The sequence below is a fragment of the Phascolarctos cinereus genome, unplaced genomic scaffold, assembly GCF_003287225.1.
Source record: "Phascolarctos cinereus isolate Bilbo 61053 unplaced genomic scaffold, phaCin_HiC Scaffold_9;HRSCAF=440, whole genome shotgun sequence".
NCBI lineage: Eukaryota > Metazoa > Chordata > Mammalia > Diprotodontia > Phascolarctidae > Phascolarctos > Phascolarctos cinereus.
In genome coordinates this window covers 28604496-28625777 of record NW_027556402.1, presented here as the reverse complement: position 1 = coordinate 28625777, position 21282 = coordinate 28604496, and the positions used below count along the sequence as shown (strand labels likewise).

The 21282-nt window shown below is 36.6% G+C and overlaps 1 protein-coding gene across 1 annotated transcript in view; it reads right to left on the bottom strand.

The window, feature by feature from the left end:
• The window catches only part of AFF1 (ALF transcription elongation factor 1), a gene marked incomplete at its 5' end in the record, with an annotated part of 96008 nt that overhangs the window by 20173 nt on the left and 54553 nt on the right, over positions 1 to 21282 (bottom strand). The window contains 7 exon segments of the mRNA XM_020988328.2: positions 3201 to 3480; positions 6989 to 7089; positions 11859 to 12497; positions 12500 to 12604; positions 12606 to 12785; positions 19098 to 19254; positions 21139 to 21163. Coding sequence (XP_020843987.2) covers positions 3201 to 3480; positions 6989 to 7089; positions 11859 to 12497; positions 12500 to 12604; positions 12606 to 12785; positions 19098 to 19254; positions 21139 to 21163 — 1487 coding nt within the window.

Below are 21282 nucleotides of genomic sequence, written 5' to 3'. Positions count from 1 at the left end.
TAAACTTATTCACCTTGGATGACAAATGGGCAATTTCATTTGCCCTTAAGAAAAAAAAAGAGCAAATAACTTAAACTTTTGTGTGCCTCCCTCACCTTATGCTACGTCCGACCACATTTAAACATTCTAAGTGAAGTACAGAATGAAGAGATCATCCAAATATTTTTTTAAATCTCAAATACTGTTAATTATCTTGTATCAATTTATAAAATACAGCAAATTTTCTGAATATTTCAGGTATTTTATTGGGGGCAAGGAGAGGTGATTTGCTTAATTCTTAGAATTACAGATGAACACTCAGATTCAAATCAAAGGTTCAGATATTTTTAGTTTGGCCTTTAAAAAAAATGAGGGTGTGTGCAGTAGGGAAGAGGGTAGCAAGGAAATTAAAAGCCATTAAGATTCAAACACTGGAGCACAGTAGTATGGTAAGACATGTGAAAACATGTTAGATAGAACAAGAATGGTTCCCCAGTTTGTGGCCCGGGATCTGCAACCAGAGAACCTAGGTTACTATCCCATCTGCAATAAATCACTTAACTTCCTTGCTTTTCATTATCCTTATTTATAACATGAAAGGACTGGACTAGATGGTCTCTCAGGTACTTTCTTCTTCTAGATCTGTGATTCTGAAAACTCAATTTTTAAAGGATATGGACAGGCACATTTCCCAAAGAAATGTAAGATAGCCAAACCATATAAATGATTGCTCCAAACCACTAATAATGAAGGAAACGGAAATAAAAAGAGCTGGGGCTTCATTTCATATTCATCAGGTTGGCAAAGAAGACAGACATGGTTTATGTTGGAGAGCTGTGAGAAAACAGGTACACCAATACACCTCTGGCAGACTTGTACATCTGGCCAATTATTCTGAAAAACAATCTGGAATTGCATGAGAAAAATCACTCTAAACTATATATCCTTTGATCTGATGATATTATTAGTGCTATACCCCAAGGAGGTAAAAAAGGAGAGGCTTCTACAGATATGGGTAGTATCAGAGAACTGGATGGGGCATATGGAATGGCTGAACAAAATGAGGTCTATGAATATAACAGAATATTACTACATGCAAGAAATGATGAATTAAATAAGATCAAAGTGAAAGACAATGGTAAGATTTTTATAGAATCAAAAGGGGTAAAATAAGGCAGACCATAAGAACAAGACCATTACAATAACGTAAAGAAAAACAATACTGAATGACTTTTGAACACAGATAAATGTAAACTCTAATTGTGACTATAAAGGACCGAAGTGGGAGCATTTCTCTAGTTTTCTGGCAAAGAAAAGGTAGATAGAACTGGACATTTTCAGACATGTGTTGATGTGTTTTCCTAACAGTACTTACTGGTTACAAAGAAAAGGTCTATGGGGATGAGGAGAGTCACTGGAAAGTGACAGTGATGTTTTTCAAAAAGAAAAGGCCATCAATAAAACACTGAAAATGGAAAAATATTTATAGACTCGAGATTTGCTTTCTTACTTTCCAAAAGTTATTTCAATCAAGTTTAAAAGTTCAGACTTGTAAGGGCAGTTTTGAAAGTTAACATGTTGAATTTATTATATGTTTTAAAATAAAAGCAAGCAGTTAGGTAGTGCAGTGGAGAGAGTACTGGCCTCAGAGCCAGGAAGACTGGAATGCAAATCCAGCCTCAGACACTTACTAGCTGTGTGACTAAGGGCAAGTCACTCAACCTCAACTGCCCTCCCCCCAACCAAAAAAAAAAAGATTTGTACAATCATGATCATCTCTCTATTCTACTCTTATTGGGAAATGATCATTCCAGTTGACATTTGTTAAGTTCAAAATTTTTTAAATGAGGAAAAGAAGAGCTGAAGCTTAGAAGGAATTGACTGGGAGGAAAAATCTCTGTGACATAGCATAAAAGTCATTCCCCAATAAATATGTGGTCAAAAGATATAAACAAAGAGTTCTCAAATGAAGAATTGTAAACCATTAACAACCACACAGAAGAATGTTTCAAGTCACTAATAAGAGACTCTCTCCTCCTCCCCGCCCCCGGCAAGGATTCATTTTATACCCATTAAACTGACAAGGATAACAACAAAAAAAAAATAATAGTTCGATTTAGAAGGGTTGTGGAAAAGATGGGCACAGTGATGTATGGTTGGTAAAGCTGTGAAATGGAACTATCATTCTAGAAAGCAATTTGGAATTATGCAAAGGAAGTGCCTAAAATATTTAAGCACTTTTGACCTAGAGAGTACAATGCTAGGCACATACACAAGGAGGTTAGTGATAAAAAAAAATAATGACTGCACATACACAATAGCACTTTTTATGGCAACAAAGAATTGAAACAAAGTAAATGATAATTGATTAGGGAATGCTACAAAAATTGTGCTACATGAATGTTTTAATGCTGTGAGAAACAATGTAACAGAAGTATAGAACTGATTCAAAGGGAAGTAAGCAGAATTAGGAAAACAATATACACAACGAGCATAAAATGGAATGGACAGAACAGCAACAAACCAGTTAAAACTAAATGCATCAAAATTATATTGAACCAGCTGATCACCAAAGAAAAGGTAAGAGAAAGTATCTCCTCATAATTGTTTGCAAAAGTGAAAGCCAATGGATGTGGAACACTGCATACAGAATACATTTTTTGATATGCTGGTTACCTTAGCTAAATTTAATTTCATTAAGAGACAGGAGAAATGGCTTTTTCTGGGAGGGAGAGGGGAGTGGGATAGCACAAATGATGTAAAAGCAAAATGCAATCCATTTGTAAAGAGTTAAGCTTTGAATAGCAATATATCCCTAAAAACCTATTTTCCAAATGATGGATTCACAATGCATTTCAATCAAATGAATACCTTGTGCATGATTTTAAGTATTCTCTGTGATGTATATCTCTTACCATATTGGAATGTAAACCTACAGCTTTCAACTAAAAAAATCTGCCAGATAATGCGGAAATGTGACAGACAACCTGAGTAAACACAGTGTCAAATAGGTTGTTATACTTAAATTTGAGAAATTTAAATAGATACTTACGTAAAAACATGTGTATATAATATGTAATGTATATATAAAATAGTATGTAACAACGTATACTCACGTACAGAGGTTTGATATTTTTTAAACAAATATACAAACATTTAAACAAATTCAAAGAAAATCTACTATTATCTGTATTTCAGTATTTCATTATTTCTGTACTCACTTTATTACTTGTAGAGTTTCCAGAAGGCTTTCCTTCCACTTTCTTATACTTAGAAGAAGAAGAATCTTTATGGCTATCTTTAGTGGTGCTAGTACTTTTGGAGTGCCCCTGAACACAAGAGTGGCTTTCATTCCTTGGTTTCTTATGTACATTCTTGGCTGGTTTGGGGGAAGGAGACACAGATGGTGGTGGTGGCGGTGGTGGTGGTGGTGGTGGTGGTGGTGGTGGTGGTGGTGGTGGTAGCTCCTTCTTCAGCAAGTCTGAGGAGGGCTTCAACAATCTGGAGAAGAATACCACACTCAACTAAATTTGGCTATGACATCAATTACATGGCCAGCTATTTATACTTAAATTATGAAAAAGTTACCGGTATCACAATAATTTTGTTCAGTTAAACAAAGATGGAGAAGAATGAGGGGAAAAAACCAGTAAGAAGTCTTATCTATATCATGATTTAAATATGCAAATAAAGACAAATAGGAATCTACTAGGAGCAAAAGTAAATTTCAGGGAATTTCTGTTGCCTTTGAAAACCTAATCTTAGGGGCAGCTAGGTGGCACAGTGGATAGAGCACTGTCCTTGAAATCTGGAGGACCTGAGTTCAAATCCGGCCTCAGACCAAACACTTGACACTCACTAGCTGCGTGACCCTGGGCAAGTCACTTAACCCCAACTGCCTAAAAACAAAAGCAAAAAAAAAAAAAAAGAAAACTTAATTTTAAAACAATTTAGAATTATGCTTTTTAAAAAATTACCCTTTAACTCTGAGACCTGACACCTAGGTATATGCCTCAAGGAGGTCAAAGACAGATTTAAAAGGTCCTATGTACACCAAAATATCCATAGCATAATTTTTTATTGTGGCAAAGAGCTTGGAACCAAGGAGATGCCCACTGAGTGGGAAATAGCTAAACAAAATGTAGTGAAGGAATATAATGGAATATTAGTATGCCATCTGAAATAACAAATATAATGAATTCAGAGAAGCACAAGAAAACATATCAACTGATGCAGAGTGAAGAAGAGCCAAAACAACACTATACACAGTTTCTATAACAACAGAAACAGAAGAACAACAGCAACATTGTAATCAAAATCACCAAATGAGATGGAAAGGGTGGAGGGGGAATGAGGGAAGGGGAAGAGAGAGAGGAAGAGTTGGGGGAGAGGGAGAAGAAGAAGGAGAGAAGGAGGAAGGAAAGGAGGAGAGGGAGAAGGAGAGGGAGAGGGAGAGGGAGAGAGGGAGAGAGAGAGAGAGAGAGAGACAGAGAGAGAGAGAGAGAGAGAGAGAGACAGAGAGACAGAGAGAGAGAGACAGAGAGAAGTAAACTAATGCAAACAAATAAGTAAAAATACCATTGCATTAGAAAAGGCTAGGTTACTGCTTAACAATAACAGTAGCTTATGGAGAAGGCACAAAGTCTGTTATACAGTGAATACAGCCACAGATTTCATTCCCAAGTTCTTCCTGTGTGACCCTTAAAATAACTCCGAAAGTCTGAAGTGTGATTCAAATCTATAGTGCTTTTATTTATGAAGAAAGTTCTTACAACTTTGAGAGACTCTGATAACTAATAGAAAAGTGTCATTGTAGAGGTGAAATACATAGGTGATAATCTTCACATAATAGCTGTGTTAACATTAAAAAACACGAACATTTTCTTCCAACTTTTACAGTGATGAAATGGAATAACACTATTTACTGTTGTTACCTAACAGGGATGTTTTAAATAAGATGGAAGAATAATTATGAAAGCGTAGTAACTAGTTCCAGCCACATATAAATAAGCCAATCTTAGATTTAAGTGTTTTGGACATTTCTACCTGGATGTGTTCCATCCTGTACCTCAAACACAACAAACTTCCAAACAAATTTCTACCAAATTGGCTCCTTTTCCTAACTTCTGTATTTATAATACTGGCACCCATAAATTTCTAGTAAGCTAGGCTAGAAACCTGGGTATCACAGACGGCTACTCCCTGTTCTTACATATTTATTTAGTTACCAAGTCCAAACAAATTCTTCCTCCAAATCTCTCTAATCTTTCTCCTCCTCCACTGTTAGTGCTAACTTGGCCTTTTGTTGCTTCCTGTCTTAACTATTGCAGTATCTTCCCAACTGATCTCCCTGCTTATAATCTGCTCCCCATCAAAAATATCTTATAAACACTGCTGCACTTTCCTAAATCACAGCTCTAAGCATGTTACTCCCTTGTTCAAAACCCTTCAAAGGTTCCCCATTGCCCAAATAAAGTACTAGCTCCTTAGCCACTGGCTCAAGTTTCTCTATTGTCTGGAAGGCCCAATGCACCTTGCTGAAATTATCTTCCAAAACTTCTCCCTTCACAAGCTCTCTTTTCCAGAAGTCAAGCACTCCTCTTCACACTTACTTTTTGTTTGCTGCTCAGAAAGAACCCCAAAATGTCTATTTTTCAAAATCTTTCAAGGGCTAAATCAAATGCTACTACCTCAATAAATCTGCCTGTGATTCTGCCTCATCTCCTTCAATTTGGAAGTAATTTCTTTCTCCTTTATGCATCATCCCTAGCATTTTGTCTGTTTCTTCTCTATAAACATCAGAGACAAGCCAGGTCCTTTGACTTAAGAGCAGAGGTTCTTAACCTGAAGTCTATGAGTTTTTTTTTAATTTTGGTAACTGCATTTCATATAATTAGTTTATTTTCATAATTGTATGTTTTATTAATTTCAAAATATTATTTTTGATAAGCAATCCATATACTTCACCAGACTGCCAAAGAGAGGTCAATAACACAAAAAGGCATCATGCTGCCTCATTATATGAACTGAAGCTATAAGGAGAGGTAGAATTTGGACAGATTAAAAAAGAGGCATTCAAGAAAAAGGAGAAAGCATAAACAAGGCATACATTTAGGGGAGCTGTCTAGCGTGGCTAGTTATAGAAGAAACCGTGTGGGGTGGTGCCCTGGTGGATTAAGCTGGGGGAGTGGGATGGGGCCAGGGAAGGGAGGGCTTGAATAGGCAGCTAAAGTGTTTATGTTTGCTTACACAGCAGGGAATCTCTGAGAGTTCTTAAAGAAGAGTATTACAAATAGTACTGTACTTTAGGAAGACAATTCTGATAGACTTGTACAGAATGGACTGGAAGGGAGACTTGTTAACCCCCTAATTTAACAGTCCAGATGAAAGGTAATGAGGGCTAAACAGTGGTAATAGACGTAAAAAGAGAGGACAGAACATAACAGTAAATTTGTTTTAAAAATGTCTCAATACTAGAAAAAAAGAAAATATTAATAACACCTAGAATGTACAGAGTTTAAAAAAAGGAGAAATCCAAGGTATAGATAAATTTTCATTTCTTTAAAAAGGGATTTATTTTGCTTCTGATATTCCCAAATTTACAGCAACGTGAACTGGTAATTCTCATGGAAATATCCTCAGGAAGAAATAACATTAAGCAAAAGCAATATATATCCAGACTGAGTCACATTCAGCGTATTTTAATGGGTGTTACTATATAATTTCAAACACATATACTTTCACACATTGTTGCAGATTTAGTCTCCTTAAAACTATGAGTTCTAAGAACAACTAATGACCTTTTCAGGGGATGTATTTTATGAGTTTAATAAAGTGTTTGTCGGGAAGCATTATGTGTCAACAAGAAACAACATAATTTAGAAAGTGAACAGAGGAGCTCTACAATAGGATGGGGCAAGGCGACCAGTTTCTTAGAACTGAAGACAGGGAAGCCGGTCTAGACAACGTGATCACTTTCATTCTCCATTGTGCTCATCTTTATACTCACCTTGGTTTACTAGAGTCTTTGTGAGCAGAAGATGATGACCAGAATTTGGTTTCTTTCTCCAGTTTTATTTTCTTGCCATCAACATCTCTTTCTGCTTCTCCCTATGAATGAATTAAAAGAAACTTCTACATCACAGACTCAAACATACAAGTAAAACAATGTAAGAAAAATGCTCAGTACAGGCCAAGTATGAGAACCTTGGGCCAAACAATTCAGATTTTCTGTTTTTCTTTTTAAAATGTCAGTACAGGGGGGGCAGCTAGATGGTGCAGTGGATAGAGCACCAGCCCTGGATTCAGGAGGACCTGAGTTCAAATCTGGCCTCAGACACATAAGACTTAAATACCTGTGTGACCCTGGGCAAGTTACTTAACCCCATTGGCCTAACCAAAAAAGAAAAAAAGAAAAGAAAACATCAGTACATACATAGAAAAAAAAATTAAAATCAAACCTCTCAGCATCCCATAATAGGATTAATTCTTTCTCAGGCTTTCAAATAAGGGAATTAAGGTGATTGTGATTATTTAACTAGAGGGAATAAAGCTTTTAATCATGTAAGAATCAACTATGTACATAATTATGAAGCTTAACTGACAGTTATTTGCTTTCAATTAAAGCTTTCAAGTGAAAATAAGAATTTTGGTAAACTTGTATCCCTACCATGATGAGCTTGATCGCTGCCCAAGACTTAAAGACTTTTCTGATGAGATCAGTGGTGCCATTGATGAATTTGGTTTACGCTGAATAATGAAATGTGCCAATATTTGAAAGATCTACATAAATTGGCAAATGAATATTTTCCAAATGACCAACGCATAATGTTATAAAATTATGCACAGGTAAAAGATCCATTCAAAGTGCAAAATAGGTCAATGCATATTAATGTAATAGATTAGGGAAAATTCATTAATATGGTTTCAGATTCCATACTGCAGCTAACCTTTAAGAAACACATCATGTTTTGGTTAATGTAAGGGAAGAATAGTCAGTTATCTGAAAAACCTTTAAAAATCCTCCTTTCTTTTCCAATTACTTATCAGTGTGAGGTTGGGTTTTATTCATGAACTTCAACCAAACTGATAACAAGCAACAGACTGAGTAGAGAAGCAGATGTAAGCATCGAGCTGTATTCTGTGAAGCCAAACACTAAAGAGATTTGTAAAACTGTAAAACACTGCCATTGCTCAGTAATTTTTTGAAGGTATTTTTCATTAAAAAATTACCAGTTTTAATTTCTAACATGGTAAATATTGTCAGACATAACTTATATAAGTAAAAGGTCTTTGGTGGTCTCAATGATTTTTAAGGATATCAAGGGGTCTTAAGACCAAACAATTTTGAGAAGCTCTGCCTTAGAGGAGTTAACCCTTCCAGCCTCAGAACTGCAGAGAGGGGGAAACGAAGGAGGGCTGCTGTGCTCGTTGATGAGTATCTCTCATAGACCTAGGCCACTCTAATCATGTTGTACTCCGCAGAGATTTTATTGCTGGTCATGCTGCCATGGTGGTGTACACGTATCTTCTGGGCCTTCTTTCTTCATAATATTTCTATTTCTTGATCAAACATCAGCTGAATGCTGCCAATGCTACCAGAAAGGGAATGTGGGGATCTGCTCCATGGCTCTGCTCACATTCCTATTCCAACCAAAATACCTCCTCCCTCATCACAACCCCCCTATCGATATTATCTTCCCTCACTGGACTGAAAATAACTTGAGGAAAGTGACATTTCTGTTTTCACATAGCCTGCAGTCTGGATACATGTCAAGTTATAATGTTTTTTCATTCACGAGATGAAAAGAACCTCTTTCTTTGCTTCAGAAGTTACAAAGTTTAGTTTCTATAACAGGAAGCAACTGTGACAGACCTACCTAGTGGTGTTACCTATGCCTTGTCATCAAAAATCTGTTCTCATTCCTCAGGCGTGAGTGCAAACACTGAGACTCCCCCCCCACACCTTTCTATACCTTATTCCCTTCCATGTATTCCTTATGTTCCTTACTCCCAATACAAGATGCTCCAAGCTAGCTGTCTCTCATGCCTGGAATTCTCTCTATCTGCATCATCTCCACCTCTTGATTTCCCTCAAGTAGCAACTAAATTCCCTGATCCTTCCCTCAGAGATTATCTCCAATTTATCCTGTATATGTTATTTATACATAGTTATTTGCATGTTTTATCCCCTCTCAGACTGGGAAGCTCCTTGAGACAAAGGACTGTTTTTACCTTTTTTTTTTTCTATCATTAGTAGGGGTTCAGTAAATGCTCATTGACTCAAACTGATGGCCCGGGAATGAATGAATAGAGAAAAAGAATCAAAAGAGAAAAAGAAATATGACACTATCTTAATCTTTTCCCAAGTTTGTTTGTTTGTTTGTTTACTTATTTTTTAGGCAATTAGGGTTAAGTGACTTGCCCAGGGTCACACAGCTAGTAAGTGTCAAGTGTTTGGTCAGAGGCCGGATTTGAACTCAGGTCCTCCTGACTTCAGGGCTGGTGCTCTATCCACCGTGCCACCTAGCTACCCCCCTTTCCCGAGTTTGGCACATTATATTGGATGGGTTTATTATATTTTGTTTTTAAAGGTGGAAATACTGTGGTACAGTGAAAAAAGTCAGGCCTTGAACCTGAGGACAGGGGTACAAATCATTCCTCAGACACCTCCTAGCTGTGTGACCCAGGGGAAGTCACTCCTACCTGTCGTCTCATTTACAGCATCATTGTGCGTGTCCCTTTTTGTTTTGCTTTTGGTGAGGTGTCTTTGGTGGTCTCAATGATAGATGGCCTCTAAGGACCCTTCCAGCTCCAGAATCTGACAAGTCACACAGCTAGTGAGCGTTATGTGTCACCTCGCTGCCCCAACGTGCATGTCTCTTAAGGATCTGTCCTAGGTACATTTCTTTCCTCTATAGATATTTTCTCTAAATGATCTCTTCAGTTTTTGTGGATTTAAGCATAATTGATATGCAGATGAATACCAAATAATCTATAGATGCTGCCTACATATCTGTCCTGAATTTCAAATCTGTACCCACAAATCCATGTGACCATAACAAAACCATTATCTTCTCCATCTTCCTAACTTCCTTTTTTTTTTTTTGTAAAGGGCTCTACCTTCCTGTCATGCTGGTAACAACCATGGAGTCATCCTCACCAGTTTCACAGCCCCAGTATTCAATCAGCTGACATATCCCATTGTTTCAAGGTTTACAATATGTCTCACATGCAACCCCTTCTCAACAACGACATGGCCATCATCAGTTTTGGTCCACCGATTACTGAAATAACCTCCTATATGGTCTCCCTTGCATAACTTTCTACCCCTCCATACAGTTGACACATGGATATTCTCAAGTGTGTGTCTGAAGGTAAACAGCAAGCTCCACTGTTGGTGTTTAAAGCTCGTAACAGATGGATTCAACTTCCTTTCTAATCTTACTGAACACTACTTGCCTTTACACAAACTTTGTTGCAGGAAAACTGGTCTGTGTGCTTTTCCCCACAGGTGACATTGCTTCCTGCCTCCATCTCTGCTGTTATGTTTTCTCCACACAGCTAGAATAAACTGCCTCTTCCTTCAGCCTCTTAGAATTAAGTTTAGCTGTGTGTTTGCCATACCCTAGGTCAGACATGTCAAACTCAAGGCCCAGTTAAAAAATATTAACAAAATTAATGAAAATACAACATAATGTTAATTTGTGGTTTTCTAAGGCAATATGCTGTCCAAAAGGATTATGTTTCTCAGTTTGACACCTCTGCCCTAAATTTGTTAGTACCCCCCATGTTATTATTTTATATGTATGTTAAGAACTTTGCAAACCTTATGTGAGTTACTCTTTATTTATTTTTAGTTTTTAGGCAATTGGGTTAAGTGACTTGCCCAGGGTCACATAGCTAATAAGTGTCAAGTGTTTGGGCTGAGGTCAGATTTGAACTCAGGTCCTCCTGACTTCAGGGCTGGTGCTCTATCCACGGTGCCACCTAGCTGCCCCTCAAATTACTCTTTATCATCATCAACTCTAGCGACACTGTTTTTTCTCACTCTCCCTAAGCTCTTTGAGGGCAGGGACTGCTTTGTTTCTGTATGTGTATCTCTATTACTTAACTGAGTGCCTAAAATATTGTAAAAATTTAATTAATGTGTATTAAAGGAATGGGATTTTCCTTCATAAAGCCAAGTATCTGAATCTCTCATTATATAATATTCTCCATCAAATACAGGTAGGGCATGTTCATACACATACACACACACACACACACACACACACACATGTGTATATATATATGCATGCATGCACAGGTATATGGTGTATACACATACGTATATGTACTTGTACATACATATACACATGCATACACACACACATATATGTTGTAGTCCCACTCCCTACCACAAAAGTTTGCGTAGACTTCTTTTCTTAACTTGAACAACTTAATCTCTCTGATAAAACTCATTTCACAGACAGCTTAAACTAGATGGCCTCTAAGGACCCTTCCAGCTCCAGAATCTGACAAACTGTTTGTATATGTATACCTATGCAACTGCCCAGCATTCTAATTTTAATTTAATTCTAATAATTCTTCTAATTGGCTAATAAACGAATATTGCACCTTTTTCTACCAAACAAGAATAATGAAGAGCTCCTACTAAGGGGAGAATATAGGATACTTGGCAGTGTATCAAGCCAAAGCTGGAAAATACATGCGTCTAAGACCACTAGAAGCCAGAGCAATGAGCACATGATAAACAAAGAGAAATTCTCACGTTTTCTGGATGTGATGTGACAAAGGTAAGAATAAAGCTGAGAGGAAACAATAAAAGGAAAAACAACTACCTGGACAAATTGTGGCTTGCTAACTCTTCCCCTTACCTTTCTCTTTGTGCTCGATCTGTTTGAGTTCTCTGTGTTCCTATTCTCAGACTCCTGCTTATTCCCAGTTGGGAGTGGTTTGTGTTCCATTTTCTTTGGCTTCCCAGACATCTTGGGGACATGAGAAAGGAAGGCTAGGTCTATCTTCACTACGAGGCTTTGGAGGAGAGGGGTATCCCTGAGTGACTTGGTGTCTCTGCAAGGCAAGAGGACCTTACTCCCAGCAAGTTCCTCTTGAACAATCAAAGATGCTTTACAACCACTACCCCTGCTGCTACTGCCATAGGTGGCACCCTGGTTCTGAATCTGGGGACTGTCAGGGAAACGGTCCAGTCTCTGATCACCCATATTGTTCTTGGTGGGTTCAGGGTCCAAGGATGCTTTCACAGGCACTGGGTGAGAAGTTTTGTGCTGCTTCTTTTCACAGGGAGCTGACACTGACTTTGACTTCTCTTGTCTATCTCCGCAAGACCGAGGCCTTCCTTTCGTTTTGACTTTGGGCTTATCTTTGGAAGACTGGTCCTTTGACCCATGTGGAGGGTCTGGCTCACTTTCAACCCTCAAGTTATCCTGAAAATCTTCCTGGACTGAAGCTTTTATAGGCTTTTTGGGTTGTTTTGAAGCAACTGTCTGCCAATGTGTGGGGGTCCACCAGTGCCTTGCTGTGTGACAGACTTTGGGTAGTTTCTCTTGCCAGGATGGGGAACTTCAGGAATAGTCCTGGGGGCTTTACTGGAATTAGGGGGGGTGGGGCTCATTGGAGACAGAATGCTCATGACCACTGGTGCTACTGCTGCCTTGTCCCTGGACTTCCTGGGGTTGGTGGTGGGGCCCCACTTCATTGAGGTGCTCTGCTGACACAGGTGGTTGAGCAACTTTGGTAAGCCAGTTGTCCAGCTGCCATTTATTTGCTGTGGGTGGGTCAGGCTAAAGGGAAAAAAGAGAAAGGTATCAAGTTATCACTGTTGGCAATCATGTCCATGAAAAAAGGTCAACTTTCATTTATTCCACAGGTTATTCTCCTATGTCTGGATCATAGAAGCCTCATTTATTTATCTTCCTCTATTTCTCTTTTAATCTACCAAAGATACCTGCAGATTCTTTTGTAGGATCAAATACTAAGTGGAATAAAGGGTAATTTCATATTATTATCTGGAAACACATGTAGTTAACAGAACTAAAAGAAATAATAACAAAACAGAATTCCAAGGGACATCATTAAAAGTGGAAATTAAATAAGAAAAAAAGCAGGAAGCACCACATGACCAGACCTCAAGTTATATAAGGAGTAAGGTGTGGATCTCGGATGTCATTTGTATAGGGAACTCTGAGTGAGGAAACTCATTCTATTAAAGCAAGTCGGCGCCTCCTCTGAAACTGAAGAGTCTTATAGTCGTCTACAACTCTGAGAAATTAAGTAACTTGCCAAAGGGTACACAGTCAGTTTATGGTAGAATCAGGACTTGAACTCAGTGCTTCTCTTGCAACCATGCCAAACTGACTCTCAAACTATGTTACAGAGCAGAAATTAGCAAATACCATTTGGTTCTGATTAAGAAACAGAAAAGTAGATCATGGGAACATAAGTAAACCAGTAAATAAGATGCAGAAGCAACCAAACACATTAGCATGGTGTTTGAAAAACATAAGAATATAAGTTACTAAGGCAAACACTACTTGGAGTAATAATAATGAAAATAATAAAATTTATATTATTATATATTTATATGTAATATATAAAGAAAATATCTTTTCTTATTTATATATTATTACATGTTACATATCATTTACATAAAATATTTACATATGTTTATGTACAATGTACAAATAAAGAAAATAATATATGTAATATATAAATCAGAAAATGAGAAAAACTACTTGGAAAATGGAAAAGCTGTTTGACATCCATATCATGTGTCACAATAAGAATAAGATAACTAAATGTATGTAGATGGTTACCTAAAAATTAGAGGCTAGGAGAAAATCTTATTCAAATAAGAGACAGAGGTGCTCTAAATAGAACATTTAAAGTATGTAAATATTAAAAATCTCATGAATAAAAATCAGTGAAGTAAGAATAAGAAAATTTTAACAGGGAGAAACATCTTTATCAAATATTAGTGGTTTAAGTCTTTAAATGAACAAAAAAAGGGAAATGAAACCAAGGGTCATTCTGCAATACATATGCATTCAAAGGATATGAATAAGCAGCTTTCAAAGAAGAAATACAAACTGAACATCGTCATGTGAAAAATGCTCAAAAATAGTATTGAGAGAAATGTAAACTAAAGTTTTTTCTGAAGTTTCATCTAGACACATTCACACGGGCAAGTGTCATGAAAGTCCTTAAGAACAGAGAGGTTATGGGCAAACAACATGCTGTTGATGGAGAAGTGACACACTGCAATCACTCTGTAATTTGGAATTATGAGACAAAAATAAGTAAACTGTTGATCCTTTTTGAACCAGAATTTTTGAACCACTTCATTTAGATTGTCACTCTTCATTCAAGTCCTTCACAGGTCCTTTCTCTACCATGACATATCCAGAGGAGATTCACAAGGATGGTGATGAAAACTCATCAGTCTATGTGATGAGAATTACTTGAAGGAACTGGGAATGTTTAGCTTAAAGAAGACAAAATGTGTGTATGTGTGTAAAAGGTTTGTTCAAGTACCTGAAAGGCTGTCATGTGAAAGACTTAAAATCCTTGTATTTTAACATGTAGTCAATTCTATTCTTTGTTACATTGTTTGATGTGCATGTCTGGGACCTGCCAACTCATTTTTTAGAGAAAACATTCATGATAAACCTACAAGTTTTGGCCACAAAAATAAATAAATAAATGAATGAATAAGGCTTTCCGCCTTAGACGCTCACTCCATCCCTGGACTACTTCTCAAATTGGAAGTACTATCCTCTCTGAAGCCTTACTTTCTGATTAGCTGGTATACACATATATACATACACTAGTTTCCAAACCAGCTAGGTTGAGATTATAGATCTCTACTGAATGGAACTAGAAAGGAATTCAGGTATCTTCCCAGAGGTACATGGCTCCTTTAGGAAAACTGACCAAATTCTAAGTCATAAAGATTTTACTAAAGAATATAAGAAGGCAGCAATAAACATTATTTGCACATCCTAATATAATAAAAATATCTTTGATAAGGGATCTTAAAGAAAGAATTTCAAAGTAATTACTGGTTATATAATACTAAAGAACCTACTGTATGATAAGTGGAAGAGCAAACTATAAATACAATACAAAATTTCATCAAAGAAAATGACAAAAATGAGTCAACACAGCAAAACTTATGAAATGCAATTCTGAGGTGCAAATTTATTTCTCTTTTTCTTTTTTTAAGGCAATTGGGGTTAAGTGACTTGCCCAGGCTCACACAGCCAGTAAGTGTCGAGTATCTGGTCTGAGGCCACATTTGAACTCAGGTCCTCCTGACTTCAGGGCCAGTGCTCTATCCACTGTGCCAACTAACTGCCTCGAAAATTTATTTCTCTAATATCTTTTATCAACAAAGAAAGACCAAATCATAAATTGAGCATGCAACAAAAACAAAAAACAAAAACAAAACCCTGAAGAAAACCCCCAACTCAATAACAAGCTAGTATTAAAAATTATAGAAGAGATTAATAAAACAAATTTTACAAGTCCATTAAATTTATCAATAAAGCTAGGAGATGGTTTTTATTTTTTAAAAAGTAACTTGATTTTTTTTTAAGAGAGGGAAACCAAATTGCTCATTTCAAAAAGGAAAAACAAAAGGAAAACTAACAATTGAAGAGGAAATAAGTTATTAGAAACTACAATTAAAATATAACTATAAAAAGGTGTTTTTCCCAAGTATATGCAAAAAACTGATAATACATACATATAAAATACTCAAATCATCAAATGAATTAAAATTATTTAAATAATATCAGAAAAATAAACTGAAGAACCCATAAACAAATTCTAAAAGGGGGAAAAAAACTTGAACTCTAATTTGCAAGTAAATTCTTTCAAACATTCAAAGAAAAATTGATTCTAATATTACTTAAACTATCTGGAATAATAAGAAAAGAAAGCAGCCTTCCAATCTTTCTGTGATACAAATATAAGCCTCATAACTAAACAAGAAAGAGACAAAGCAGAGAAAGTTACAGACCAGTACCCCTAATGAATATTGTTGCAAAAATTTTAAATAAAATACTTATAGCAGGCTACAACAGAACATAAGAAATATTTCATATAGTATGACCAAGTTAGGTTGATACCACAAATGCAAGGTTAGTTTAACACAAGGAAGACCATTAATATAATAAACCATTTTAACAATAAAATAATAAAAACCATATGATTACATCAATAAATGCTAAACAGGCTTCTGATAAAATTCAATACTCAATTCTTAGAAAACTGTAGAGGAATTTCTAAAGTTCTCTAAAAACCACAGAAATCATAGGAATAAATGAATTATTCATCAATATAGTTAAGAGTATAAACTAAATCCAAAAGCAAATATATATGATGGGGAAAAATTAGAAGCTTTTCCAATAAGATCAAGAATAAACCAAGGATGCCTATTATCACCACTACTATTTAACACGGCCCTAGAAATACTAGTTACAGGATAAGAAACAAAACTGAAAGAAGAAACATAAGTTAAAAAAAGAAACAAAATTATTGCTCTTTGTCCATGGCAAGACAGTAAATTTAAAGAACCCTAGAGAATCAACTAAAACAAACAAGAAAATCCAGCAGGAAGAGCAAGAAAGAGAATTTGTATTGAAAATAATTACAGAAGCTATACACTATCATAGCTTATATATATAATACATACATCATATGTTATACATTAGCGAGTACATTGAACAAAATTCAGAGGCCCTATTTGAATCTAACTATAAAATACTATTAGTAGAAATAAAGACAGACCCACTTATTTTTACCTTCTATTGAGTTCTGTTTCATCTTTCTGATGGTTCCTCCTATTGGTTTTAATTTTTACTTATAACTTTACTAATGTGAAAATATGTTTAATGGGTACGTAAATGTAAAGCCTATATCAGATTGTGCGCCATCTTGGGGAGGGTGGGGGGGAGGAAGGGGGAGAAAAATTTTCAACTCAAAAGCATATGGGAAGTGATTGTTCATAAATCAAAATAAATTAATAAAATTTAAAAAAATTAGAATAGAAAAAAAAAGATAGACCTAAATAATTGGAGAAACATTAATTGCTCTTAAGTAGGTTCAGCTAATATAATAAAAATGAAAACACTAAACTAAATTAATTTACTTATTCAGTGCTATCTATACCAATTCAACTCGCCAAATTTTTTTTTATAAAACTAGAAAAATAATAACAAAATTCATATGGAGGAACAGTCCAGAATCTCAAGGGTATTCGGGAAGAAAGAAAGAAGTGGGAGTGGGGAAGACAGGGAGAGAATCTCTTCTACATAGCAGGTGCTGTTGGTCAACCATTTCAGTAGTGTCCAACTCTTTGTGACCCCATTTGGGGTTTTCTTGGCAAAGATACTGGATTGGTTTACCATGTCCATCTCTAGCTCATTTTACAGATGAGGAAATCCGAGGCAAGCAGGGTTAAGTGACTTCCCCAAGGTCTCATAGCTACTAAGTGTCTGAGGCCACATCTAAATTCATGAAGATGAGTTTTCCGGACTCCAAGCCCAATGTTCCATCCACTGTGCTACCTAGCTGCCTCCCCATAGCAGTATCAGGCATCAAAAAAGGAATCATTAAAACAATATTTACCAGCTCTTATAAAATAGTCATAATAATGCATGCTATTTAGTTGTCTGAGGGAGACATTGTTTATTCCAAATGTTAAATTTAACTGGTATGGCTTGGTGAATACAGGATAGATCTTCTACTCAGGAAGATCTGGGTTCAAGTCCTGCTACTAGAGGTCTGACCATGAGCAAGTTTCTTAACCTGTCAGTGCTCCCAGGTAATTCTTTGAGGTACAAAATTAAAGGCAGCTTTCTGATTTAGAGGAAGCTTCTACCTGAGGAATTACTAATGAAATCACAAGTCTATACTCTTCCTACCTCAAAACAACAACAATAACGCAGGTGATTAATCCAAGCAAATTACTAGTAATGATCTTAGTTTCTAAATGCATTCAGACTTGGGAGACCATATTTTAATGATGATGATGATGATGGTAACAGTTCGAGATCTGCAAAGCGCTTTACCTTATGCTATCTCAGCTATCATTACAACAACACTCAGGTAAGTGCTCTTATTATCTCCATTTCACAAACGAGAACACTAAGATTGAGAGTGATTGGCCCAAGGTCACACAGCTAGTAAATGTCTGAGGCAGGATCTGAACTCAGGTTTTGCTGGAGGCCAGATCCAACGTTCTTGACACCATACCACCTAACTGCCTAAAGAAAAAGTTTTACTGAAGCATTCTCGAGATATTGCCAAACACCCTGACTTAAGAACCTGCCTCTAAAGGTATTAGCCTGCATGTTTAAGGGAGAAATGTCATGAAAAAAATTTACTTCATGCCCAATATTTTAATGCATGCCATTATATTATTTTCCAAAAGAACCCCTGCCACCTCATTCTTGACCCAAATTTCTGCCTGAAGGTTTGCTTGCCTAAGGCGGCTAATAATAAATCCACTGAATCCCCATGTAAGCAACTGTCTTGTGTGCAGTAACTAACAAAGAGGGCTTATGTGTCTTCCCCTTTACTGTGTGTATTTCTGAAATTTGAAAGAACTTTCAGAGGTATTGAAGCAAAGACTTTACAGGAAAAAGGGGGGCAGCTAAGTGGCTCAGTGGATACAGCATCAGCTCTGGAGTCAGGAGGAGCCGAGTTCAAATCTGACCTCAGATACTTACTAGCTATATGATCCTGAGCAAGTCACTCAACTCCAATTGTCCTTTTTTAAAAAAAGCAGCTTTTCTCCTAATTAGGGTTAAAATGCTAGAAGCATTTAATATTTTTAAATGATGCTCCCAACAAGTAACAAGAATCTGTAAGGTTTACTCTACTGTCCCAAAAGGAAGACAGGAACTAGGACAAATTATGTAAAGTCATTCCTATAGTGTGGGGAGCTGGCAAGTCTGTGTTGGGTAGGAAAAGAAATGCTTCTCCCCTGGGATGAGGCAGATGAAGGAATGCCAGAGTGAAATCTGCTGCAGAGGGGCAGAAGGCTGCCCCAGGGACGCTGGGTTTTCTGTACCCCAGGGCCACCGTACCTCAGGCGCCGGAGGTTCTGGGGGTTCATTCTCTTCACTGTCACTGGAGCTGCTTTCACTCTCTGAGTCTGAAGAGGTATCAGAATCACTGGTGCTCTCTGATTCTGTATTGCTGGAATGTGCTGAAACCACACTGTCTGCAAGGGACTGCGGAACACTACAAAGCAACAGAGAAAAATGACACAGTGGCACGTCAAGTGTCATCTTATCCCGCTCTGCATTATTATTATTATTATTATTATTATTATTATTATCATTATTATTATTATTATTATTTTGCTAAAGTAACAAACGGCCCCTGCAAATATACTGGGGCCCTTTATTATCAAGAGATGAAAATCATAGCTCTAGAGTTAGAAGACACTACAGAGGCCATCCAATACAAACTCCTCATTTATAATCCAAGGAAATTACTAGTAATGATCTTACTTTCTAAATGCATTCAGGCTTGGGAGACAATATTTTAATGATGATGATAATATAAATAAAGGAAACTGAGGCCAAAGGTGGCCTTTAAGTGATTTCCCCTCACCACACAAGCGGGAAATATGAGAAATGGAAAATAGTTCTCACTAATAAATATGAGGGGGAGGCTATGAACCCAGGCCCTCTGGGATCTTTAACCTTTGGATTTGAATTCCACAAATGAAACATTCCCTTCCAGGACTACAGAGTTTATTCCTAAAGAATTCCTAAGAACTTAATCCTCACTAAAATTATTTATTTCTTAAGGCAACTGAAATAATATCAATTCAAAAATAAAGGAAAAAGTGTTAACATTTGATTTATTTTTTCTCTAAGAACTATTACATGATAACAAGAACTGTTTGCAAATATGATGACTGGAAGATGACTTGAAAAACCAGTCACTTAATAGGCATACATTGGTCAATCTCTGGACAATGAAAAAACCAAGGACTGTGTCCAATGTACAAGATATGTTCAGATACACACACACACACACACACACACACACACACACACACACACACACACTTCTTGAAGTCATCCAAGTACAACAGTGGTAGTTGATTAAACAATCACTTCATTATGACTCAGTATGTGTGACACCAGTAGAGCGTGACAAATGAGACAGAATAAAGTGCTCTCACCCAAAGGAATATATGACTGACTAGCACCTTGAAGACTTCCAAATAGTCTTAAAGGAATTTCAGAAGAGAAAAGTTGCATCATCATTTTTCAAACAGACTTTTAAAAAAATTTCTCACAATTTTTTGTGACAGAAAACATATAATTTTCAACAGCCAACTTTGAAACTGCTTTTAGAAGTTAATTAAATGAGTGATGATTTCTCCATTGTCAGCAATGCATTGTTGAGTGGATCGATAATGTTGCTATCTGAATATGTTACAGAATCTTAACGTAACATTAAGAGGCCTTCTACAGGGCAATCATTACAAATATTATCTACAATTAATGGCATGTTAGCTGTGTGCCTATGCTAAGTAAAAGTGGTTCATTAAGCCATGACTTTTATTTCAAGGGTACCAATGAACTTCATTTTAATCTCTGAGTTCTCCTTTCCAAGCTGTTACATCTCTAATCCACACTTATCAGTTGGTGGTTAAACATTATGGGCTCAACTCTGAGCTTCAAACCAACTGGTAACAAGTCATCTTTCATTCTCTTTCTTAAGGGGCTGTCAAACATGTTGGCCACAACAAAATATTTAAGAGCACTAAACCTGTTTAATTTTTCTGATTACTAGATAGAAAGATACTTATTTTTAAAAAAAACCCAGAAGTTTCTTTTGTCTTTTATTGTTTAACACAGGACTCAAATGAATATGCCCACAAATGAATTTCCCAAGCTACCCTTAACCAACCAACCATAGTAAAAGAACCAATTTAAACTTAAGCAGCACTCAGTCCCTATCCAGTTCACCTAAATCCACTCTAAAAACAGATGCTAATATACAGAACGTCTGAAACAGCTCAATCACTCAAAAATTATAAATTAGATTTTCTGCATTTTCTGTAGAATGTCAAGACTTCTACAGCCATGAGAGGAAATACAGTACCTTGCAGGAGCAGATGAAGAGGGGGCTTCTCAGAGGCCTAAGTTTTTAGAAAGAGACAGGGAGAGAGGAAATTGGGAGAAACAGAGAATTGGTTAAGTTAATGCAACTTCAAAACACAGCAAGTTATATGGACTTAAATGTAAT